General features: G+C 38.3%; 1 protein-coding gene across 8 annotated transcripts in view; it reads right to left on the reverse strand.

Moving 5' to 3' along the window:
• LOC308390957 (zinc finger protein 385B-like) overlaps window positions 1-27698 on the reverse strand; it is an 87272-nt gene that overhangs the window by 46763 nt on the left and 12811 nt on the right. The window contains exons 2-5 of one of the 8 annotated variants that reach the window (XM_080873346.1): window positions 16123-16155; window positions 15599-15667; window positions 14606-14690; window positions 1084-1359 (exon numbers count right to left, since the gene is read on the reverse strand). The exons of 1 other annotated variant lie outside the window; for it this stretch is intronic. In XM_080873346.1, the coding sequence (XP_080729472.1) occupies window positions 1084-1357 (274 nt within the window). In that variant the 5' untranslated portion in view covers window positions 1358-1359; window positions 14606-14690; window positions 15599-15667; window positions 16123-16155. Of the gene's footprint in view, window positions 1-1083; window positions 1360-6938; window positions 7060-14605; window positions 14691-15598; window positions 16156-27698 lie in introns of those variants that run through there. 6 more of the 8 variants (XM_080873338.1, XM_080873341.1, XM_080873337.1 and 3 more) reach the window with 6 other exon arrangements.

Below are 27698 nucleotides of genomic sequence, written 5' to 3' on the forward strand. Positions count from 1 at the left end.
AGCCAGACGCACTACACTGGGAGATCTGATTGAAAGAAAATAATCACTGGAAATACAACAGCCTTGCAGTAAAAATGGATTAAAAAATGATTTTCTTTACTGTTTTTGTTTAACAGTTGGTGATCAAAGTGTAATAAATTTAAAAGAGTTTGTCGTGCAGGTGGAAGATATGAGATTTTCACTCAGTTTTTCATAGTTTTGCAGCGTCTACATGCTAATCCTAAGGGCGCTAAGGGCGAGCGTGGCTCAAGAGTTGGCAGTTCGTCCTGCAATCGGAAGGTTGCCGGTTCGAGCCCCAGCTTGGACAGCCTCGGTCGTTGTGTCCTTGGGCAAGAGACTTCACCTACTGGTGTTGGCCAGAGGGGCCGATGGTGCGATATGGCAGCCTTGCTTCTGTCAGTCTGCCCCAGGGCAGCTGTGGCTACAACTGCAGCTTGCCTCCACCAGTGTGTGAATGTGAGAGTGAATGAATAGTGGAATTGTACAGCGCTTTGAGGTTCTCGAAAAGCGCTATATAAATGCAATCCATTATTATCCTCTTTAATCAAAATTTTCAGTCACTTTCTCACAATTGTGAAATTACCCTTTTTAAAAAAAATAAATAAAAAAATAAAGCACATTTCAACCTGTCATTGAAAAACAAAAAAAACAACCTCAAGTGTAACTGAAACTGTTGATGGCTCTGTCCTATTTAGGTGCTCCAGTTCCAGGGCTGTGGTTTTCTGCATGATGTCCCACTGGCATGGCTTGCTGGGACCATTAAATGTAATAAAGTCATCATTCATTTCATTAGCCGAACCTGTGGCTTTCCTGCTATGACAAAGTTAGAATCTCTGTTGTGGTCTATTGCTGTGGAGACAACCTGTGTGAGCTGCATGAGCCCATTTTTGAAGCTAAACACTGAAATGCTGATGTATAAAAGTCTGAGCTAACTTTTAAACTGAAAAGGCTGGGCCCTTACAATTTACCATTCAAATACCGAGCTGGGTAGATATTTGCTTTTCAAATGTGAAATTTAGATATTCTGTAATGGCCTCAAAAAGGACATGTCAGTGTTTTCTTCGAGTCTTGAATCTTTCCTACCTGCACTGACAGCTTTTGCCAGTCGGCGGAGTCTTCTCTGATGAGTCTTCCCTCTGTAGTGGATCTGTGCCTGGGCACTGGAGTTCAGCTGTATGTTGCACACCTGACACACAGTGGCACTGCCGCTGCCCTGTCGCCGCTCCCGTTTGGCCTTGAGCCCAGCCCCCATCCTCCTCTCTTCTTCGTCTTCTTCGTCTTCTTCCTCCTCCTGTCCCTCATGGCTCTTCGGAGGAGGGCTGCTCTCCATCCAGTCACTGGTTTTTGGACGCTTCATATCTGGCAATAGAATAAAGATTTGAGGTAATTAATCAAAAGAGGTAATGACTTATATAAATTAGAAACAATTGTCTGAATGTGAAATGCTTAAATATTTTTCTTTTTATGTGTATGTTGTACAAGCCTCCACAGGGGGGCAACAGAGCAGCGTGACTTCATCAGAGGAGATGACTAGTGATCTTTTTCAGTTTTATGCAATTTTATGTGCATTGCTATTGTACTGGTTGATTCTTAAATGCACAAAGGGATTTTTCCAGCTTACAAAGGACACTTTTCACTTGGACTTATCTACATCCTTTGTACAATTTGTCAATATGAACAGATGCATGTGTTAAAAATCTTTGACATCGCATTAAAGGACTCAAAACACTCCGTAGATAAGTATCTTGTTCCAACATCTCTCTATTTATCAGATAATAAAAGCAGATTCCCAGGGGAAACACAAAGCGACATGCTGCTTTGTGAGAGCACGCAGCCCTAATACCTGTAATGGCTTAGCGATTATGACAGACTGACAGCATAAATCAAGCTGCAGCTAAACACAAGCCATGCTATGAATGTGGAAATGTCACCCAAAGCCTGAGTGAATTCTTTGTTTTGCCTCTGTTCATATGTTAATGGCATCAATTAAGCCCTCGTGATGTCAGGCATTTTATCCGCTGCCTTGCCTGAATCTACCCCACCCCCCAAGGCAGCTACCATTTGCAATAAAAATGGTAGCTGCCCCACTAAAAATTCAACTTGACAACATGAAAGTGGAATGGAAATGCGTTGAGTGGAAGTCATCAGTTTCCAACCAGCAACACGGACTTCAAAGCTGCAGCCCATCACCGCAATTATTTGAATAAAAGTGTGACAACGGGCTGGCACATGAGTAACTGGTGAAGACGGTGACTAGAATAAAGTGTCTCAAAACACGATTAAAACATAGAAAGCGTTACACTCAGTGCCATTACAATCGCTAAACGGCACGCACAGACTGATTTTAAAAAAGGGAACATGTAGAACAGGAATGCCGTGTGATTTCTGGCCAGGCTGTTAAAGTGTTTTATTTCTCCCTCCTCACAACAAAATATGCATTTATATGTATATTTTACACAGTTTGTTATGCAAAACTGTTCCAAACACTCTGACCCTCTGAAGTCAGTCTGAAGCTTGATTTAGACTTCTGAGGGAAATTTTCATCCTAACTGACATGGTAATCGGAAACAGCCCTATTCGTCATAGGGTTGATGAAGGACATACATATATATATACATATATATATACATATATATATACATACATACATATATATACATACATACATACATACATACATACATACATACATACATACATACATACATACATACATACATACATACATACATACATACATACATATATATATATATAAAACTATAGAATAAATCTATCTGCTCTTGTCTGCTGGTGTTGTAATGGAGAAATTAATCAGAGAAATGCTTCCTTTCTTCTTAATGTCTGCTTATATGATACAGTATCTACTTACAGTGACTATAACGTAGCCAAACAATTGTTTTGCTTTTGTTTATACAGCAGCAGCACTTTGCATTAGGTTAAGTGTATACCTCCCAACTCTGCAAATCTGGTGAAGGACTTAAGTTATTCCAAAAAAAAGAGAGCATAAAATATGAATATAAACTAAACAAAGATTATTTTTTAGTAAAAATGATGAACTATTCTGCTCTGAGTGCTGCTGGATAAGTGCTCAGACTCTTGTTTTCACCTTGAAAATCAGCACTGATATGACGACAATAGGAGTAATTAAAATAAGAGTCATCAGAGGATGCACCAGCTAACTCACTGTAAGGGCATTTTATTTACCAATACAGGAATTAAAAGGAAAGTAAAAGCACCAGAAGTCAGTTTACTACTTCTTTGAGCTCAACTAACCACAGCACTTGGATTACTTCCAAAAAAAGAAAAAGAAAAAAAAGATCATAGCATAAACAATACAGAGGTAATATTTTTTAATAATAAAGAACAAAAAAATTCATGCAAAAGAAAACATGATAATGATTATTCTTATTCTTGTTGGTTTCATATTTTAAGTGTTAAACTATGTATTTCAAAACAAGTCCTGGCTTTGCTGAATTGTCCAGTAATTGTGTTTTACTCTGGTTTTACTTTACTCGCCTGCAAAAGACAGAAGGACATTTCAAATTGAAAAAGGTATGTGCATAAATTAAAACAGAGGGACTGAGAACAACCCCTTCATAGCATTTTAGAGCAGTTTGAATAATAATTCACCAGTGTGCTGACAGGACCAGACTCCTGCCAAAAAGCAGCAGGCCAATCAGACCTCCTGCTGCTGCTTGATGGGCTAAAAAGCCATAAAATACAGAGATGCAAATAATGGACATAAAGATAAACAAAGAAAAAAGCTTGTTCTGGGAAAAAAAAACTAAAAACTAAAAAAACCCACCCTGCATAATTGGCACAGCCAAATATTTAAATTTCCCACTTTCAGTCCTTTAATTTTAGATCCAGAAATTTAGGTGGGGACTAAAATTGAACTGTGCAAAGTGAGACACTAGAATGACTCTTCCCCCCAAAAAGTGATTTATAAAATGGAAACTCTACATATAGATTTTATTTAATTATTCAGCTTTTTTAAATTTCTATTTGTTTATAACACTAAATGCATCACGTTAAAAATGTCATGATGTAGTACTTGTTTGCTTTCACCTAACCTCAGGTACATAGTTGCTGTTCTCTGCGTGTCTGAGGTACAATATGTCTCTACTGTTCTGAGTGCTGCTGGATAAGCGCTCAGATGTTAGTTTCACCTTGAAAGTCAGTACTGACATGACGACATTTGACGCGGTCAGTCCGGGGGAGGGCTGCACCAGCTAAGTCACTTTAATGGTTTTGTTTTGTCAAATACAGGAATTAAAAGCAAAACGCAAGCGCCAGAAGTCACTTTGCTACTTCTTTAGGCTGCTGAGCTAACCACAGCACATTTACAATGGTACACTTAGTGTCAGTAATGATAAATGAGTTGTCTAAAAACAAACAACATTTAAAGTGAACTCTAACATTTTTCATACTCCTTCCTAATATATACAAAAGGTCATACAAAAGATTCATAAATTACAGTCCCCTAGAGGGTCATTTACCAAAAAGCTGAATGGGAATGCTATTCAAACTGCTGGTTTAAAGTACTGACACAAGTCAAGCATGGCTCAGATGCTCATGTTTGCTAATGTCTAATAGTGTACACTGATGCCACTAGTCTGTGTTTTTACCCTCCAGGACCCTGGAACTACATTAGCAGTTCCTCTTACTCAACTTGATGTGGTCAGCTGGACTTAGCACCAACAGCCCCATTAAAACAAACAACTTTGAACAGGTTGCCTGCCGGCCAGCAGCTGCTGGTTCCTGCTGGCACTTGAGTTTGGGCTGCTCTGCCTGTCTGGCACCAGAGATGGCAGCTACAAACAGCCCAGTCTTCTACTGGGGACCAAATGGCTGAAGTGACCAGTGCTCCACAGCACAAGCTGTGGCACCTGCAGCTGAAAGTGGCAACCCAACATAAAAACTTTGAGCTGCTATTTACCATAAAATACTAATTTCTGGCGATGTGGTTAAGCCCCATCAAAGATGTAACTTGGAATGGGACAGTTGGGACAAAATCCCAGAGCATCAGATGACCCCTCATACAGAATGTACGTCTGATGTGCTACATTAAATCCTAGAAGTCCAGCTTTATTTTCCTTATGAACTGAGTGTTAAGTGCAAAAATTGGTGCAAGAAAAGGCACCTCTTGGAAAGTTGTGATTGAAAAAGGCATGTTTCCATACATTACTTGTACTTTCTGACGGTCAACAGTGCAACAGTTTATCAGAGAGTATCGGTAAATGAGCATTTTAAATTAGTTTTTAGCAAACATAGCAAGGAGAGAAAGGACAGTGACTTTGCCAAGTGCACGAAAGATGACGTAGTAGTAGTATGTGCAAGTTTTTGTAAAGTACTGAAACACTGTTACAGCTTCTATACTGTAAATATGACTACTGCCATATATATGTGTATGTGACACATCTAGAAGCTGGTCAGTTGGAAATGAGTGTTAGATGAAGAATTCTGTAAATTGTTCATTCAACAGTGTGGTTGGGTTTTTTGTTTTGTTTTTTATACAGTTTCATCCAGTCAATCTGTGAGCACCTGTGGTTAGCGGGCTCCTTTAACAAGGATTAATCTGTTTTGGGCTTGTGGTAGTTATGCTAGCTAAAGATGAAAACGAGTGTTTATAGCATAAGGTCAAATAAATATGTCTCTTCCCCCAACCTCTGACTGCAGTTATTGTCTGTAGTTCTGGTCAAAAGCTGGGATGATTATATTGGTATTGATTATTGTTATATGATATTATCTGTTCCACTTGTCTCTGTGTTACAGAGAGACAAAGACAGAATCTTAGATGGTAAACCCGAAATATCTGCCTCGGGTTCTGTCATAGAGTTGTTACACCTGTGGGCCTGATTAGATACATGTGGTAGCTATTATTACAACATCACGTATAAATGATTCATTCTACAATTGAATCACCTTTCACTCACTCTAAGTCCTTTATGATTCATGAAAGAACAAACAATTGGGACAACTGATTTAAAACCTATTTTATAGAAAGTTTACAAACTCAGCAGACTACTTTTACAAATTCTTATCTGATTAGTGAATTAATAAAGACTGTAATAGTTGGTCTTAGCATAGAAAACAGAATAGCGTCCCTTCAACAGGGATACGATTGTTGCATACATTTCTATGACATTACAACATTAATTAATGTCAGAGCACTAAACAACATTGCATCACATCACTTTCCATAATATTTACTCTAAAAATAATAAAAGACATTTATGATGTGCTATGATGTGATTTAGCAAAACTCCACTACTGCTAAAAGATTAAAACTTCTGAGCCAAATAAAACGTGTTGGATTTCCTGCCCTTTCATGATGGAGCTGTAAAAAGGATGCAAAGTTCACTGTCCTGTAGATGTTCATTTGGATCCACTACATAGATTATATGTATTATGTCTATTACTAAGTTATGTTGACATTTACTTAAAAATCCACACTATGGCTGAGACCCTGTGATTTAAGAACAGATTTAAATGAGTGGGAGGTGTGATGATAAAAGTCAACGTAACATTATAAATAGAAATCATAAAGAAATTTCTTTCCCATTCTGGCATAGCAATAAATAGCCATATTTATTAGGCTTCTTAACATATTTTTAAGCACTTGGACACTTGGGGCTGACTTTCCGGTAGTACTCTAGAAGCTACTGATAAGTCCCAGGGAGCCAATAGCATCATCTTAGAGTATCACTGTACCCTGAGAGGAGTTTAAGCACCCGAAACTTAGTCCTTTTATCTATGATCATAGTATCTGTTATCCTTTTAGCAGTGTAAACTATCTCCCCCAACAGCTCTTTACATACCAGCACTCATCAGCTTGCTTGGTTGTTGTTCCAGGATGAGGATTTAATAGAAGCCAAGAATACACACCGATCAGCCACACCATTAAAAACGAAATAATAAAACGGCTATCGGACCTGCCAGGGCGTGGATACAGGACCTCTGGGGGTGTATCGGACCTGCCAGGGCGTGGATACAGGGCCTCTGGGGGTGTCCTGTGGTGTCTGGCACCAGGATATTGGCAGCAGGTCCAGAGGGTTTCCAGTGGTCTCTGTGAAATGTGGGGTCAGATCTCATGGCTGCTTGGTCAGGTTGGAGTCTGGGAAGTTTGGAGGTCAGGTCAGTGGTTTGTGCACTTTGTTCCCTGAACAACTCCCAAGTACTTTTTGACGCATAGAAGGGAGCACCATCCTCATTGGCGGGAACACTGCATTATAATGAGATGTTCAACATTATCCATCTCACCTGTCAGTGGTTTTAATGTCATGGCTGATCATAAAAGCCATTTTATACTCTTAAGTTGATGCTAAATAGCTGCAAGCTGCAGTTTGAAGTTATTAGGACCTCAAATGTCCCTGAGGTTAAAAAAAAAAAAAAAAAAAGGGCCTTCATTTTTGTGTTCTAACCAATACTCTGAAAGAGGGAAATAAATGAAGTAACTGTTGGTAACCCAGGCTATTGTATTTTCTCTTAGCCTGTATTCTCCTGATTTTTAGCTCATTTTAGCTTTCTCAATACTGAGAGTTGTTTTTCCATTTATCATTCATCACCTGCTTCACCATCTGCGTCTTCATTTTTTTCAGATCCACAAACGTACATATACAGGCTCACATATATACATCCAAACTAATAATTGGTTACATGTCCCTTCTTGGTAGACACCATCAACTTTCTGGCACAATTATAGCTGAATATTAGACGACTGTTCTTGTCACAAGTTCATTTAAATCGGCTGGTTTTCTGGCAAGGACCAATAGTCCAGAGATTTCAAAAGGGCTGAGGTGAGGGCTTTGGCAAGGTCATTCCAGAAGCTTAATGGGCAATTTCTAAACATCTGTTCAAATAATGTTATGAAAGTACAAGTTATTTGGATGTGGCACCATTTTGCTAAGTTATGAAAGAGGACACAAACTGTCACCCTCAGATGAGAGGAACGTGGTTAGGATGTTCAGAAACAATCTAGGAACCACCAAAGCTCAAGATGGTCATAAACTGGAAACTGCAGGAACACCAGCATTACTGTTCACAGTAAAATGAGTTATACTTTGCCATGGACCAAGAGGACGCTGACCAATAAAAAAAAAAGCCTCTGCTCCAAAATCGACACCTTCAAGCTCAACCGAAATTTGCAGCTGCCCACATGGACAAGCCAAATACCTTTTGGATAAAGGTTTTATGGTCAGACGAGACAAACATTGAGATGCTGTTGCCACAATGGGATGAGGTATGTTTGAATGAGTAATGCTGAGGCTTTCAAACCTGAGAAGAGTGTGCCAGTTGTCAATCATGGTGGTGGTACCATCATGCTCTGAGGCTGTTTTGCTGCCAATGACACTGGTACACTGCACAAATCTGATGGAATAATGAAGGAGGAGGACCACCAATACATTCTTCACATTTACCTAAAATCAAAAGCTAAATGGTTAAAACTTGAACACAGCTGGGTGTTTCAACAGGACAATGGGTGACACATGGGTGTATATAAACCTCTGACCACAACAACTGCATCCTGAGTAAGCAGTTAAGAATATTAATGGATGAATGTTTTATTCGTTTGACCCTGACTTGATGTGGCCACCCGGAACAACTTTGCTTGGCTAACTTATTTAAATAAAGGATAAAAAACATAATCTCAAATATTAAATACTACATTGCTGTCATGCCTGACTGTTGTTAAAGAATTCCACCTAATGACTTCTGTCACCACTCAATCAATAGACCACATGTAAAAAATAGTTCCCCTGCATCCCTTTGTCTAACACTCATGCTTAGTGTCTTTGTTTTATGGCCTGAGACAGCTGCATGGAAATGACCTGTCAGGTTCATAAACTACTCCATCAAGGGACACACTTGTAGCTGCAATGTAACGTTCTCCACATGGGTGCCTACATAAACAAGGGATCATTCATTTCAACCTGACATGTAAATGGCTCTTTACAAGTCCCTGCTTGAAGCTCTTATTTGTGACAAATCCAAAAGAGTGCTAAAAGTATACGTAAGACACAATTTTAGTATATTTGACTTATTTTTTATGGAAAATATAGTATAGTATCAGTGCTTCTGAAAGGTTAAAGGGGCTTTGTGGGGTGTTACACAGAGCCTAAAAGCTAACAGCAGCATTTGTACAAACTCCGGCCAGGTGGATCCCGAGCTGACAGACTGCTATAAAACTGGCAACCTGTTAAGCCTGTTTCCCTCAAGCTGCTCTCTCCGTCTGTATGATGTGCCGTTGTTTCACACCAGGGGTGAACATGTTTATTACTGAGCTCTGACAAATGAGGGCTTTTCAGTTAGCTTGCAGAGAACAATTTTTCATTTTGACTAATGTTTAATTTTTTTAAAAGAGTTCATCATCAGCATGTGTGTTATAACAGCGTGTTTTCCCAGTGTGTCACTGTATAGCGTGGCTATTCTCTCTATAAAGCTGCACTTAATTCCCTGCAATTATGCTGTATATCTATTACATTATAAAGGCTATGTGGTGATATGCTTTTATTCCTCGACTGTATCCTCCACATATCTGTCAATATACAGCTAAATCTATAATAATCGCATAGAACTACAAGGTGGCATAGGAATATCTTCCAGGGAACTAAGTCCCCTATTTAGACTGGCCTTTAAACATTAAGACAGAACAAATGCAACACCCCTCCAGGCAGCTAATCCTCCTGAACTTCTGGGCACTCTTTTTAGTCTGCGATCAAGGAAACTTCTTGGAATAAGCAACCTAACCGAGATGTGTTGAGAGGTGGACAAAGGCCTTTAGCTATTTTACGCAAGGCAGCTGTGAATGGGATGTTTTGGTGCATGCATATGCTCTTTAAAAATGGCATTAAACCAGACACTGATGCCAAGATGCCTTCTCTCACTGCAGCACCTGTCACTGTTCCATTACATCAAAAGCAGACGTCAGCAGACGAAGCACTTGGCCTGCAATGGAAAAATTGGACCGTGGCGGAATATGATGTTTCTAATAATCACTACATACAATATATCTGATGAGAGAATCATTTTCAGGGGTGTGTACTGTACCCTGTGAAGCCTCCAGAGCTACACAGCTTTCTCATAACTTACTTCTACCATCAGACACATTTTTTCAGTCCTGACACTCAGAATAAATATTAAGTAAATGAATAACAGAGGGACTACAATTACAGTTGTGTCGCTAGGCAACCATGCTCATCCTGTGTGAATATGACTTTGAACCATTTCCACACAAAGTGCAGGTCAATTATGCTGTAATTTGTGCTGAAAAGGCCAAAAAAAAAAAAAAATTGGTAAAAACCCACATTCTGCAGAAAAGCACATGAAAAAGCATGAGCAACACAGTAAATTTTTCCAAGAGCTGGAGGTAGGAATGGGATTTTCATGAATCTGAATCCAGTTTGGAATTGGTATCAGCTGGACTGAATCAAGAGGTAATAATAAAATAAATAAGAATTAAAAACAAATGCAACCACAAACACTAAAGCGTTGGAAAGCAGCAGGATTTTCCTGTTGAATGTATTAAAATAAATTGGTAGAAATGTTCATGCAACATATGCTTAAATAGCATGGATAATGCAACATTGAGAGGCTGTCAATTATTTATTCTTGCAAACCACAGACACATCTATTATCAGAGATCTGGTTTTTATTTGCTCAAAGAAATATGTAGTGATTTTATTTTGCTATGATAGCTCTAGTGAGCTACACTCACGGATGACTGAGCTACCATATCTTTGCATACCTTCCAGCAAACTGTAGCTTTGAGACTGAGGATGAAAGATTTAGAGAGGACTTTCTGAACGAGGAGTGAGAAACCAAATGTAACCCACACTCAGAATCCAGCTGGAGTCAGAGGGGAGCCGTTGATTGCATGCAATCTATTGATCACTGTGCTGAATCTGGATACATCAGATTACAAAACAACATTACCTCAGCTTTGGTACAATGGGGAAATTTTATGATTGGTCACCACTTTCAGCCAGTTTCCCCTTACATCTTACAACTCTGACACTGAAAGTCCATCTTCTGGTTCCAGTTTGTGCCCCAAAAGATAAAGAGAAAACTGAGATACTGAGTCAAAATAGTGGGATCAGTATTTTAATTCAGTGCTGTTGAAGTCTGTGGAAGGAAGCTGTCAACTGTTTTTTGTAAGCTGAACCTCAAAACCTAAACTCAGGAACCAGTGCAGTCTTTTCAGAATTGCATTTATATAATACTAACTGTTTAATAGAGGAATGAAACTGTTAACTGTATTGTGGTCCTTGTGTGGTAATTGCTTTGTACTATGGGCATTAAAGGTGCATTAAAGGACATGATGCTGAGGACCAGGATTTGCTTACTGTCTAGACAGACTAAAGGGAAGTTATCATGCTGATTTTCAGCTCTGTGTATTTTTTTGTAGGATTCTAATAGAGTACCTTTCAATGACTGATGGTTCAAACTGCTTATTTTACTTACATTGTCCCTTAGTTCACCTGCCTGAAGCGAGTAGTTTTAGCTCGATTACCCCTCCCTCTAAGTCAATATTTGTATTTATTTTTATATATTAAACCAATTCCCCAATCTAATCTTAACCAACTGATTTGAGACCAAGGTAGGGAGAGTAAGTTAAAAAAAAAAAAAGGTATTTTAAATTTTGTTTATGGTAAGTAGATGAAGACGAAGGATGAACTAACTGACCTCAGTATGATGGTAAAGTAAGGGATCTAATAAATTATAACTACTTGTAGTCAGTATATCAGTTTATGTCAAAGCTGAACCAATTACAAGTCAACTAACAAATTAGTTAAGGTTTGCGATTAGAATAAAAGTTAAAAAGGTTAATAAAATGATACATTTATCATAAAATATAACAAACCTTGACAGTGAGGTCTTTATTAAGAAAGGAGTCTAAAGATATACATGACTCACCTGGTAGACTCAAAGTTTAAATGCAGTGAAGTTACACAAACACACCACTGAAAAAACACAGTGGGCATCGCACACAAAGAAACACCAGCAAAGTGTACACACCATTTACCATATGTATGTATGTATGTATGCCATACAGACACAACTGTGTTGGCGTACATAATCCCAGAGCATGAGTGGTATGTGTCAGATCTCTGTGACAAGGTCATTTGCAAATGTTCCACTCATATAATGCAGTGATTCACTCTGTTAGGTAAGTGAGTGGGAGCTGTTAGTAGGATGCATATTTTTAGTCTCTACATTTCCCTTTAGACTCAGCTGGTACTGGGAACTTGGGACACTGATGATGAGCACGTGCATATTGCTGTACGCAACATTAAAACTGTAAAATATAATGTTCTACTGGGGACAACTATGATGTAATAAAACTGGAACGGATCTCTTATCGCACTTCAACCAAAATGAAGCCATAAACTTTTTTTGTGTGGATAAAAATATAAATGTAGTATTTTGGTTGTAATATGAATTCAAAATTTAAATTTTTCCAAATTTTGGTTTCAGTTTAACTTACAGAAAAATGGTTACCTCATCATACCGTTTCCCTACTCTTGGCAGGAGATGACACGCAGTAAATTATAAGAACAGATTTAAACAGTATATATCATCTGAATAAAATCTGTTGACTTCAAAAATCATCATCAAACATTTAACTTATTATTTTTACAGGAAGATACTTACTTACTAAGACTCAGGTTAAGTGTAATTGACAGTGTTGTTCCCACCCAAATTTTGATGCAACACAAAATATTTTAGTGTACCGCATGTGAAGTCTGATTATTAACAAAATATACAAATGTTTCAAAGTTTTTTGGTTTCTAATCCTGACTGGGACCTTTCTATGTTTCTGTGTCTTCACATGTGTTGCCTGTGCATGTGGGTTCTCAGCTATGGTTCTCCCACAGTCCAAAGACATGAATTTTAGGTTAATGGGTGATTCTAAATTGGCCATAGATGTGAATGCTAATGCAACAGAACTGCGGTCTGTCCAACATAAGGTTGCACAAAAAAATAAATAAATAAATATTGGATACTTATTTAAAATTGAATTGATACCAACAGTGCTATCTTTGCCTCCACAGCTTCACACGGTACTGCTGCACATAGACAGGTACACTGCCCCTCCCCTCTCTGTTAAGCTGGGCATACACTGTGCGATTTTTGGCCCATTTTGAGGAGATTTTTCAGTTGTGCGACCGTTTTGGGGATCGGCCCAAGTTTCGCCTTAATCTATGGCGTGCATCGTGTAGTATACATGGGGTAACGAGAAGCGATTAACACTTCACGACCAGCTCCCAATCATCAATTGTATGGTCGCAAGAAAATCAAACCTGTTTGAAATCCTGTCGGCCGTCGTGAGGGTGTCAACGCAGCCTCTCACAAAGCGCACACTCAAACAGAAATGGAAGTAGAAAGATGGAGTAGCATGGAAGTGCAGCGTGTGATCTGGACACAAGCGATGGAGGCACAACTTGTAGAACTTTGGCAAGCTCGATGTGGCCTCACAAAATTATCAGTATAATAATTTTGTGAGGCCTGTATAGTGTGAGACCCTGGATCGTGACCTATGAACTTCTCACCCCTGAGATTCAATCGTACAGTTTGAGCAGGAGCTGAATAAGAAAATTGCACAGTGTATGCCCAGCTTTAGCTGAACACAGCCCCTCCCCTCACTGGCAGCTAAACACAGCCGCGCACCCACACTAGCAGCTGAACAGTAGAATAACAAACTTGCCCAAGTGTCTAAAGGACTGACACTCCACTCTTAAGAGCAATTATGAGCAGTCAGTAAAGCTCCCGTTTCAACATTTTAGTATTCAGAGGTGGGACCAAGTCATTGTTTTGCAAGTCTCAAGTAAGTCTCAAGTCTTTATCCTCAAGTCTCAAGTCAAGTCTCAAGTAATGTCAGGCAAGTCAGAGTCGAGTCTCAAGTCACTGGTGTAAAAGTCCGAGTCAAGTCACAAGTCTGAAACTTTGAATTTCAAGTCCTTTCGAGTCTTTAAAAAAAAAAAACGAAAAAATAATGTTGCAGTTATGCTAAATGTAAATATTAGACCATGTAATTTTAAAATCTGTGTTTTTCTCAACACATGACAAAATAGTGAACTTAGAAAATATACACAAATTGTGAAATTGCACCTCTTTAAAATGCAGCTCAATTAAACCTAGCTCCAAGAATAATTTTCACCGACAGTTCTGAGATAAGCTGCATGTTATTCTTGGATGCGGTTGTAGGACCGGCTTTAAAAATCGCATGACAAAAATATCATACATATTAAAAAAAACTGAATCACCAACGTAGCCTGGACAACATTTGCTAGTTAGATGAAGTCAGCTATCTCATCGTAGCATATTTATATGCATATTTATAATCATACGGTTCTTGGAGTGAGTGCATACACTCATGAAGTTTAGTAACTTCCGGTCACTGCAACAAGCCCAGGTACAGTTTACCGACGGATGGGTGCAGGACCTTGAAATGCACCGTGTAGAACGAAAGACCATCGTACGTATCATAAGTTTACCAGTCTCACAAATCGTCGTCATAAATACACATTCCTTAACCGTTTATTAATAGGACCTTTGAGATCAACGGTAATTAATTTGTAGTGGAAATAATTTCTGGTACCTGAAGGAAACGGTTTCCAGGGCCTAATCCGTGGATCGACTTCCTTCGAGGCGTGGACGTCTATCAGCAGAGAATGTACCTTAGTCTGTAACACAGTCAAATATATTCTCAAGTAATATTCAAGCATGCCATTCAGCGTGTTAGTACGAGCTCGGGAGCAGCTTGGGAGAACAAGAAAACAGAGACTGCTTTAGATTGTCTTCCCAAAGTGACTCAACTTTATTCACAAGTACAACAGTTTATATAGAGGGTAAAATTCATGAGACAGCAGATTTATCAGTTTAAACCAGTACAGACCAAGATAAGGCAGCGTCTTCCTGCCCTTGGGTGAAGAAGCATCCTTTGTGTAGTGTATCAGTTCAGCTACAATTGTGATTATCTCAGCGACATATTTTCAAGGCACAAAACGAAGAGTTCTTTCATTAGTGAAATCTGAAACAAACCATTTGGCCTTCAACAGGCGTCTAAAAGATTAAGAAACTAATGTAGCTGAGGGAGTGATCTCTGTGGTATTTCAACCTTGTACCAGCCTGTGATTCTCACACATCAATTCTTGGGTCAAAGAGAAAAATAACTAAAACAAAGGGGCCTTATTGAATGACAGAGTTTTCCTGTATAATGTCACTATAAAACAATATCCAGTAAATGCTCCCATGGTACTAAAATACCTAACAGTACCCATCACAGAAATGTAGCAGTGACAACAATATTGTATGCTGTAATCGTACTGGGCAATTAGTGATACAAAAAACCTGTTTTATCCTGTGAATAAAAGTATATGTTTTTGTCAATGTACCATAATAACAGAAGCGAAACGCAATATTGTGTCAGGACAATTCACTATTTATGCACAATAAATAAAGGAGCATAGCGCGACAATTTCTGTTCAGCGCCAGACTTGCTTGTAACCTATATCACTAATTATGTTATGAAAATGACGTATTAACTACTAAAAGACACTGACCTTTGTGTAAATGCTTGGAGCAGACTAACCTGTGAGCTGGAGTGTTCTGGGATGTTATATTTGATCTTTGAATGGCTGCAATCCAGGCCATCCGTCGCGTCTTTGTTACTTCGGAAACATGGCTCGAACAATTTCTCTTCAACGACGTAATCCGATAACAACCGATCTCTTTACCCGTCGGCTTCCCGTGGCTGTCATGTGACCGGCTATTGCAGTTAATAATACAACAGCTTCTTGACATTTTTGTGTTTCTTTTTATCGCTGTGTGACTGATTTCAATTGAAAGCCTGCGTGCGCTAGTACCGCTTGCCACGAGTTCCCAGAATCCTTTGCGGTTCTACCCGTGAATGACGTCACATTTTCAATCTCTATATAATATGCATGTTAAATTTTATATTTGGGGTAAAATATCAAGTCTTTTCAAGTAAACCGGTTCAAGTCCAATTCAAGTCCCAAGTCATTGGTGTAAAAGTCCAAGTCAAGTCACAAGTCTTAGAACATTTTTTCAAGTCAAGTCTAAAGTCATAAAATTAATGACTCGAGTCTGACTCGAGTCCAAGTCATGTGACTCGAGTCCACACCTCTGCTAGTATTAAAAAGGTTATCATAAGCGTTGTAATCTGACTTGCACAAACATTATTATTAGTTATTTATATATTAGCAATTATCTGATAATCACATTAGCCATATGCTATTATTAACCCTTGTATGGTGTTCGGGTCTGTGAGACCCGTGTTCAGTTTTTTTCAAAAGAAAAATTAAACAATTAATTATTTTTTCACGTGTAAATGTGTTGTGTCTTTCCACTCACTCCACTTGATTATAACTGATTTATTTATAACATTTTATATAAAAGAAAAACGAGAAGCACATTAATTCATAAATGTGATCTAACAAAGGTAAAGGGAAAAAATTAACCATGTTTGCTGTTCATATGTCTTGTTATTGGGATGAAGTAAACATCTGTTGAGTAATTTAACATAAAATTGTTTGATAGTGTTAATTTGGAAAGCCAAAACTCTAGCGGGTCCACCAGACCCATGAACACTGGCTGAGTAACAAAAATACGAACACCACACAAGGGTTAAGGTAGTGGGCAGCAGGTAATAATGAAATCATAATGTCAGTGCAGAAGCTAAGCAGCATACACTGCCATCAGTCTTGCTCATCTGTTATGTTAGACAATGTTTAACAGTATGACATTTTTTCCCCTCACAGTCCCAGATTGAAACTGAGAGCAGTCTATCAGCACCATTTTCTGCTGCGATATCAAAATAACATTAACTACTTTTCTGGGTATCAATAGAGTGTGAAATAATAGTAATGGAATAAAGCCTGGACCAGCGTTTACACTGTCTGTTGCCCTGTGACAGCTGGTATAGGTGCTAGCCACTCCATGACCCTGAATTGGATAAGGGGAAGAAAACTGATGGATGGGTAAGTATTTATGAAGTATGAAGTATTAATGAATATAACAGCATCATTAGACGTAGTCAAACTATAAAGTCAGAGAGAATTAAATAGAAACAAATAAAAACACATGCTTCTCTAAGGCGGCTTTGCCAGATTCCCAACAAATGTACGTGTTTGGCATCGATCTTGTTCACACCTCACAGCAAGGACCACACACACATACACATGCGCCCACATGCTACTGTCTGTGGTGCGAGATTAGGTTCAGTGTTAAACAAAGAGGCAGAGCAGGTTTCTGACATGCCAGCTCTTTAATTAGACCACTGGTATCTGAGGATATACTCACTCACTCACACACACACACACACACACACACGCACGCACGCACACACACACACACACGCACACACACACGCACACAGACACACAAACTTGCACTCAGCCATAATTTTAGAGGACATTACACTGACTTACAGAAGGTTAACCAAAAACCAATCCAAAATGCATCTTTTACCTTATTCTAACCTTTGTTGCAAGTCTGCACAAAAACTTAATGATTGATGACGACTTCCTTCAAGGAAGGTGGGTCCCCACAGTGTAAATATAAATGTATTTATGTCCCCACAAGATAAGAATTATACACACACACACACACACACGTTATGTGTTAAATGTAATCAGAGTTGTCTGTCTAGTGTTTCTCACAGTGAAACACTGCCACGAAGAGATATGAGCCAATCAGCTGTCACCTTCACTGATGTATTCAGAGGCTCCAAGTGACTAGACAGCCCGGCATGCCATCTCTTTATCCAAGTATTGCACCGCATTTGAAGACATGGCCAATTCAACTAACTATCTAAATCTTATGAATTTAAGATTTAACACATCTTAAATTCATAAGATGGTCAACAACAAAAATGTATAAACTTTAAAGCATTATCATCCACATACTGTAGTATATTAAATTTCATCTCAGCATAGCACACTGTTACGGGTTTAATAACAAAGCCAACAGATCAGGAGATATTCCTTCATGGAGAATTTAAAACACATGAGCTTTTTCCTTTAAAAAAAACAAAACAAAACAAAACATGATTTTATATAAACAGAAGTAATGCTGGGCAGAAAATGTTGAAAATTGTGCTTCATTTATTTTTATCAACAAAATTTTATCCCAGGCCTTGTTGCAGGGTTTGCTGTGTGTGGGTGTACTTTGTGTTGTGGTTACCTGTCTATACAGGAAATTGTAGGAAATGCAAAAGACCGGCCAGTGTTCTCCAGAGCCATTTAAATCGTACCTTTGCTTCATCTCTTTGTCACAGCATCCCCATTTGTTTTTGTTTTTTAGTTATCATAATTTGTTTCTGACATACCCTTGCCAACTCATCAATGCACCCCTTTACATCACTGATACAGACTTACAAAAATAATGTAATAAATATTTGGTAATGTGTATTGAGTTGGTGGCGTGATTCTGTGATCACTGATCATTGGTCTTTGATCAATGGGGTTTGATCAGTGGTTGTTGATCAATGGTCATGACAATTTGCATATTAACCTCCTAGGACCTGGCGTCCAGCTATGTGGACATCACATTTTGGGTTATTTAGATGAGTGACAAAACATTTCTGCCACTGAAAACGCTACGTCCAGATGAACAACCCTTTGTGTGTGACTCTATTGTTTCTTGAAATCTACGAATCGGTCACATCATCCAGTATAGTGCAGTAGCATCTAGAGAACACTAAAAAAATGTTTAGATCTGGGGTCAGTACTTAATTTTCCACTGTTGAAATGTTCTCCTTGAGTGGACTCTGACTCATAAAATTTACTAAAATGTTTACGGTTAGTGAAAATAATGAGTCACTGATAAACTGGGGCATAAAGGACAGGGGTATAAAAAAAAAAGCTTCAAAGCCTCGAGATTAATATTTTTATCATTTCCATTCTGGCATTTTGAAACTGGACAGGATGAGTTACATATGTATCTGACTGAGGAACACTGCACACCATATGGTATTGGTCGCCCCAAAGCATACCTTATTTTAAGCACTTTTCTTAAAAAAAAACAAACATAACAAAACAAAACAAAAATACAAGATTTGAAACTAACAATCAACACCACAAAATCTTCAGGGAAATAGTTATTGGGTCACACATCAACTGAGCTGTGAGGTCATTTTCTATATCGTCACAATAGGAGCTGCCCACTGCTCGTTCTTAGAAAGCATTCAGATTTACAAAGAACATAAATGACTAGGCCTACAAAAGTAGAGTCGTCAGGTTTTCAGTCTCCTCTCCTAATTCAAAGTAACTCACAAGCTGTGGCAAATCCTTGATCTTGCAGCTCTCTTTAAAAAAAATCTGTTTGGATTGAATATCTGCAATAGTCGCAGATATAGCAATGGTATCCACATTCTCTGTAAAAATGCTGCTGATATAAAAACCCTTGGATCTTTTGCACGGAGCTGTTGAAGACAAACCTTACAGGTTCCAGAGCATAACTGTGAAAAAAAGAAGAAAAGAAATAGCTGTAGTTGCTTGGAAATGTCTTTTTTTTTCCTTAGCTTTTTCTGTGCCGTAAGCCATTAAATTAAGATAATCTGGTATGGTTTTAGTATTGGATTACAAAGTGAAATTGTGGTTGTGGGTATGTGAGAAGTTATGCAATAGGTAATGTAATCAATCTCTACATTTACTGGTTACTTGTTCAGTCAGAAGGATGACACACATCCTCATCTGTAGCCAATTTAGCTTCTCAATCACCTAAATTGTGCATTATTTACCCACCAGAAAAATAAAAACACACTACTGCTGGACACTCAACATGCTCAGCCTAATCATATCACACTTCTGCCTGTTTTAACTTCCATACACGACGGATTTGATTGATGAGGTGTGGGCAACTGTCTATGCAGTGACATAGACACTATGTCAACACTTTACTAAAGAATCGTGCAAGCGAGCAGGTGTCCTTCTGTGACCTGTGAACTTTAGAAAAGTAGCTCACTGGAAAGCAAAGATCCTGTTCTCAGTATGGTAGAACAAGATTTGGAAGTCTGTTATTACTGACTTTTTGGTTATTTGATTTATAACATATCCATCATAAAAATGTAACTGTTTTAAACTTTAATAATTTTTGAATACTGCACTGTTTAAATTTTTAGCATTTTGCCAATTTTCTTAAATACGTTTACTTTGTGGGAGGGAAACAGAAGCAATGTAAATATAATCCACATCTTGGCACAAACTCTTAAAGATTTCCATAATCGGAGGGACCCAGTGCCCATGCCTATTACAACAAATCCCCGTCCTTGCACTTAATCTTCCTTCAGCCTTGACACATTCACACAAAGATCATTTGTGCTCTGTGCAAATACTGCTGAGGTAGGCCACAGCCAGGAATGACAAAATGTAATCTCTGTCGCCAAGGTGGAGTCTCTCAAACTGAAGTGCTTACCAGTACATGGCCAGGCAGTCAGTGTGTGTGTGTGTGCGCGCGCGCGCGTGCGCGCGTGTGTGTTTCCTGTAATACGGAGAAACTGTGACGGGCCAGAGAACCCAATTAGCACAGAAAAATGTATTCTTTTCCATGTGCCCTACTATATTTCACAGTTACAGTGTTTTGTCCTCAAGGTAGTACACAAGTTTATTGTATCTTTCAATACATTTACTATTAACTTAAATGTAGACTCTACATCTTTCTTCCATCACCTACAAGATATCTGCAGATCTGCCCTTTGAACAGATCTACAGGTTATAGAGGGTGTGTCATAAAGATATGACAGTAGCTGTCTTAGGCCCCAGTCGCACGAGCCATGAGGCCAGTTGCCAACCACTTGGCAACCACTGGCCAAATGACCAGTAAAGAAACAACTGTGCCTTTTGCAGCATGTTGGTTTCAGCATTAAGGCATAAATTCTACTTTCAAGGCAAATATTTTACATTTCTGTCCAGCTTTTCAAGTGTCAACACTCAGCCAGTAGTTGGCAAGTGTTTGCAGATAAGTCAGGATCTTTCATGCAAACTCCAGGCAAGTGTGCCAATCTGCTAACAAACAAAGCAATGACAATGAGGGTTTTGGTGTAGTACCATCTTTGCAACTAATTGCACATCTCCAGGCATCAAAACTGGTTGGGTTTGCACATTCCTAGTGACCACAGGTTGCCATGCTGTCCCCAACTTGGGTCTAGGCCTGTGTGACCGAGGCCTAAGCTAAGTTGAGCTTGTAAAGGGAAAACAGATCAAGGTGTTCATTGAAAAAAAGACAGTGGAGAGGAATCGGCTGTGGGTACCACTGAGTTTTTCCTTTATTCCTCTCTCCTTTTAGTCTGTTCATCTTAGATTTTAGACAGAGTTAATGTCAACACCGGTAATACTTCCAGGAAACATAATTGATAGAGTGACGATGTGTTCCTGGCCAAATATGGATAAGAGAACAAATGGGATGCTTGTTCCCAACAATAGTAATCCAGCAGATGTACATTTGTTTTATGATTTTACCAGTTAAATTCCTGATAGCGGCAAAGTGTTAAACTATTGTGAGTCATTTTCCTACTTTATTGTTGCCTTTTTGGTGCTTTCAGACCCCAAATGTATTCACTGTTTTGTGTATTATTTTGTTTTATCCATTAACGGCTTTTGGAGCTACATTTGAGTATATGGATCTGACGAAAAACTTACTAGAAATATATATGTAAAGCAAAATGTTACAGCTTAACCATATAATGCAACCCAGTGTATAAAGCATTAGTATTACTTTGTTGCAGAGATTTATCAGGTCATTTATTGCCACATCTGCATGAAAGGTTAAAAATGTTTTTGGTATGTACATAATCATGAGCGACAATAATGGATATAAAAATCTCATTGACATGTTTCGTATGCATTCAGGTATTCTATGAAAAAGCAGCAGAGGACATGGGATTAAGTTAAGGACAAAGAATGGTGCAGTGAGAGGAGAGGAGAGGAGATGTGAAACCCTAAATGGGAGGTCAAACAAACAGAGCTATTTAAATAAAAATAAGGGCAGCAGACAGTAAATGACAGAATATAATGGGAAGTAAATCATGAGTAAAAGCAGGGTAAGCCAAATGGGAAAACTGTGATGTTTGGGAACTTAGGAATAACTTTTTTTTTTTTTTTTTTTTTTTTAAATCTGGGGGAGGGACCGCTCTTCAACCAAGGGCAACAGCAATTGTGGGCATCTGTCATGGGCCATCTGGGAGAGCCCCAAGGCTACTGTAGGCACCAAAGCAAATGTGACCTGACCACGAAGGCAGAGTACAGAAAATGCAGTCGCACTGCAAACAGGGATTTTTTTTTTTTTAAGTACAAAATTAGAACTTGGTAACAATCCAATGAGTCAAAACATTTGATGCAAAAATATGTTGCAGCATTCAAATCATGATGAAAATGTACCAAGTAAATTAAACAATTCATGAGGTGTTTTTAAAATACTGTTTATGGTTGTTTAGTTTCTGAGAGGAACAGCTTTCATGAAGAGAGCTGGATGTAAGACTTGATAACACACTCTTTACTTTGGACAGGGAACAGAAGAAACATGAAGTCCTTTTTATCTTATAAAGTGTGAGAATTAAAATTCTATATCTCAGTTTTGACTGAAAAAGTTAAACGCAGACCTAATCATAATTACATTTAATGTATAGGGCAATAAGATTACAGGTGAGATGATGTTATTGTTCTTCTTATTCTCAATAGAAACAATACAGAATATTCCTTTAACCCTTTAAAGCCAAATGCGTCATATTTGATGATATTTGTATCCCTTTTTGTGAGTTTTTGAGACTTCTGCACCTGAAAAAGCTAAATGATTTGCATAATACATTTTTAAAGAACACACCAGATGTAGCAAATATAGTGCAAATTAACATTAATTACAGGTTCAATAAACACAGCATTTTGAAACAATAAGTTTCAATATTTTTCTGGCAATTGTTTCATGGTTCCGACTTTAAAGAGTTAAACTATTTTGTTTTTGTTATGTATTTTTTCCAAATATGATGCTACTTGGTACAGTTCCTACACACAAACCACTAAATCCAGATATAATAAATAATAAGCATATTTTATAAGACTGCATGAACTCAAAAAGAATCTTTAAAATGCTTCAGGTTAAAATCTGATGCTAAATTAAAATAATTTTGACGAGTTGACATTTACTAACTAACATGTCACCATATATTTAACCGCTTATTTTTGGCAGATTGAGAGGCATCCAGTAAAATGTGGAGAGGAACTGCTGATTATAAAGAGATAGATTAGTTTGGACAACTGTGTTAGATGTGGGCTGTTGGAAGGGATTGGCCTGCAGTCAACTGTAAATCCGCCTCTTCCTTCCCTTCACACTCAAAACAAGACTTGACCTAAATTCTCGTTAACAGTTTTAGATATGTTTAACCATGGGCGCCTACTGCACGATGCCAACAAAGTGGGAATTTATAAAGAATTGTTGGAAGATATTAATGGAATGCCGACATCACTGTGTTTTTTTCTGCATAACACTTGGCTAACTTGCTTAGCAGTGCAGCCAAGATGAATGTATCTCCGATATAAAAAAAACCCCAAAAAAACCCTGCACGCTTACTTACTGCAAGTGAATCCAAAAGATTTTATGAGCTCTTATTTTATATGAAATGTGTGAGATCAGTATCATAAGTACTGTACTTGACTAAAGATGCTGTGGATGTTTTATAACAGGACTGACGGGCGACACTTTTCCTCAACGTATCATTTACTTTCGTTATTAAGCTCTGGATACACAGATCCCAGTTGCTGAGTCTTGCAGCAGCCAATGGCAAGCTCCTGCAGTTTTGCCTGATTTAAGGGAGATATTCGGGAGGCTTAGAGAATAAAATGTCTGTGGCCAGTTTCAGCTGGTAGCCTTTTTGTTTTTTCTGACTCCAGCAAATGTTTTTGGAGTCTAAAATTAAAAGCACTTTTCTATAACCCGTGCAGTCTTCATGGAGGAGGAGGAACTGTCTTCAATCATTTAAAGGTTTCAATGTCTGATACACTGTCTTCAAAGATTCAATCTGCCTTCAGGCTTTACAACACTCTGCCCTACAAGTGTATCTAGTCTTTAAGTAACCGTTTCACCTTTAACTTAGATTTCCAACTTAGCTCAACTCCTCCAGGAATCGGTTTGGCATGCCAAATGTGTGTTTTGATCTGTAGGTTGAAGCTGGCTGGATTATTACTTTCACATTTTAAATTCTGAAAATAAACTAGGATAGAGGTGTAGGATTAAAAGTAACAAAAAGCGACTTGGGGAAGAGCAAAATTAAATTAACTTTTCACAAGTTTACATTTGGAAAAGACCCCTGAACAGTTTTCACTTTGTGTTCCAGGAATTTCTCACAACAATGGTAATGCAGGCCGAAGCTGCGACTAAGAACATTAAAAATCATAGACACATGCACCTTATTTCTATCTTTTTATCTTTGGCTCCAAGTTACACACTCAGTGCTTTTAGAACTTGAGCAAACATTAAAAAAAATGTTTATGCTAACTGATCGCCTGCCAAGCAAATAAAATACTTCCATTCGTAGGAGTGACATATGCTTTCCATGTGGAGTAATAGCAGAGGGTGGGAGGAGGGATGTATGGATGACTAATGAGGATGACTAAGATGTTTTCAGGGTGGTTTTCCGTTTCATTTGTCTAGCCCATGTCTGGCCCATAAGTTGATAAATATACACTGAGTGGAGTCGATCGTGAGACCCCTGTGTAACAACTGCTGATTCAAAATATGCAGGAGATATTTAAAATGCGCACATTAGCACTTATGGTTGACAAAGAATTATCTCTACAATCATCTCATATTGTAAATTTACAACAACAACAACAACAACAACAACAACAATCTTTATTTATAGAGCACATTTAAAAACCAACGGCATGCCAAAGTGCTTAACATAAAACAAATTAACACAAGTATAATCAAAGTCATAAAAACAAAAAATAAAAGTGTAAAATTATGTTCACAGGAAAAACCCACCAATAGAAAAAAGTATAACTATAGCACATAACTATAGCACAATATAACTATGCCATCAAAACACAATGGCGATATGACATGCACAGCGCAAATAAAAGCATGATAGGAAAATTAATAGAATAAATCACTGCAAACAAGGCCAGCATTTAACCAGTAGAAAAAGCAAGATTAAACAAATACGCTTTGAGCCGTGATTTAAAAGATTGAATAGAGTCAGACGCCCGGATGCCAATCGGAAGGTTGTTCCACAACTCTGGTGCAGCCAGAGCAAACGCTCGATCACCTCTAGACTTCAGCCGAGATCTAGGCTGCACCAACAGTAACTGTGAGGATGATCTTAAAGCCCTAGCAGGAACATATGAGCCTAGGAGTTCCTTAAGATAGCTCGGTGCTATGTTGTTAGTGATTTTAAAAGTAAACAGCAGAATTTTAAATTGGATACGGTATTTCACAGGCAACCAGTGCAAATCAGCTAGGACGGGAGTAATGTGGGCAAACTTCCTAGTTTTGGTTAGAATGCGTGCAGCAGCATTTTGGACTGTCTGTAATCTATGAAGGAGGGCAGAGTGGAGACCAAAATAGAGTGAATTGCAGTAATCCAGTCTCGAAGTTACAAAGGCATGGATGAGCTTTTCCAGGTCTTTATGTGGGATATACTGCCTGGCCTTAGAAATAAGGCGGAGTTGGTAAAAACTGGATCTAACAACAGCAGACACTTGTTTATCAAGTTTAAAAGAGCTGTCAAGTAACACGCCCAGATTCCTAATAGTGTCGGAAAAGGAACTAGTGAGAAAACCAAAAGCATCACGAAGTTTGGCACGGAGAGCGTTACTGCCAAAGACCACAATTTCAGTTTTCTTATCATTGAGGATAAGAGTATTTGCCAGGAGCCATTGCTTGACCTCACACATGCACTCTCGAAAAAAATTCAAGGACAAAGCTAGGTCATCATTTAACTCAAAGTAGATCTGAATGTCATAGGCATTTAATTTAAACTATTATTAAATAGCCTGTATGTTATAACTTACAAAAAATGAACATAAAATAAGATGGATAAAAAAAAATCCAAGTGCTAATCAAATGTGCAGCAGTTGGCACAGAAGTAGCAAATTAGAGTTTATAATGTAAATAATTTGTAATATCAGAGATTCTATAAGACTAATTTCAGCAAAGCAAAGATGGTGGTTGGTGGCTTTTTAAAACTTTCTTTTAGGGTAAAAATTACCAAACTTTTGAAGTTGCTTTTATCAGATTTGACTGGCGAATCCATAACCACCATCAAAATAAATGAACAAAATAGCTACCTGCATAAATAACTATCCAGCCAAACTTTAGGTTAAATAACCTTGAGTCATCGGCTAGAATGGATGATGTAAATCTAAACGCAGACTGCAGGAATTGAGCAGTGTTTAATTTCTAGAGCCCACTGTCCAATGTTGACAGATGACTGCAGATAAGATCACTGTTCCCTTTCTGCTCTAATCATCCATCCTCCAAGTTACTATCTGTGTTGACTCATGCTGGAAGCCTGACAGACCAAATTGGATTGACTTTTAATTAGAAGCACTCCCTAGGTAAAATGGGTTTGATTCGCTGAATGATCCTGTTATCCCATTAATGCTGTCTGGTTAGGAAACTCGTCTAGACTTGTTCATTCTGACAAATAAACCAGCTAGCTAAATCTAGTTTTAATCACATTCTCTAAATAGGCTGATACAATATAGCAAACACAATGTCATTCATGGCTTTAATTGATGAATAAGTCAATAATTGTGCTTACCAGAGGATTATGATTACTAGAATAAGCTACATTTACAAATGTGGCAGTTCTGCCCCAGGGCTTAGCCCTGAATGTTCTGATATCATCTGCAGATTTCACCTGCTGACAAAAAGTATTGGGCCACACCTCTTAATATTTGAATTCAGGTGTTTTGATCCGCGCTACTTAGCCATGCAGTCTGTCATTACAAACATTAGTGAAAAAAAATGAGTGGATCTTCAGAGCTCACTGAATACGAGTGTGGTAGTGTAGGGTGTGACTGTTGCAACATGGGAAAAAATATATTTCTGATCAATCATAAATGGTATTATTACAGAATTTAAGTGTTTAAGACACAAAGCAACACAGCTAAGTGCGAGACCACATAAAGTTACAGACTGCCAAGTTTCTGAGGGGCATCGTGCGTGAATTCAGAACTCTGCTGCTCGAGTCCTCACTAAAACCAAAAAAGTGGACCACATCAGTCCAGCTCTGAGGTCTTTACAGTGGCTGCCTGTCTGTCAAAGGATAGACTTGATAGATAGCTCTGAATGGTTTAGGACCAAAATACATCAGTGACCTCCTGACCCAGTATGAACCTTCCAGATCCCTCAGGTCATCTGGATCCGGTTTTTTATCAGTTCCCAGAGTCAGAACCAGACACGGAGAAGCTGCATTCAGCTTTTATGCTCCTTATATCTGGAACAAACTCCCAGAAAGCCTCAGATCAGCTGAAACACTCAGTTTATTTAAATCCAGGTTGAAGACTCACCTATTCTCAGCTGCATTTGAATAAAACACCAAATCCACACTTTTAAGCTTAAATTTCAAAACTTACATTTTAACTACTGATTTTATCTACTGTTCTGATTTTATCTACTGTTCTGATTTTATCTACTGTTTTTTAATCAATTTTAAAACATGCTTTTTATTTGTT

This window comes from Rhamphochromis sp. 'chilingali' (genome assembly GCF_963969265.1).
Source record: "Rhamphochromis sp. 'chilingali' genome assembly, chromosome: 22".
Classification (NCBI taxonomy): Eukaryota; Metazoa; Chordata; class Actinopteri; order Cichliformes; family Cichlidae; genus Rhamphochromis; species Rhamphochromis sp. 'chilingali'.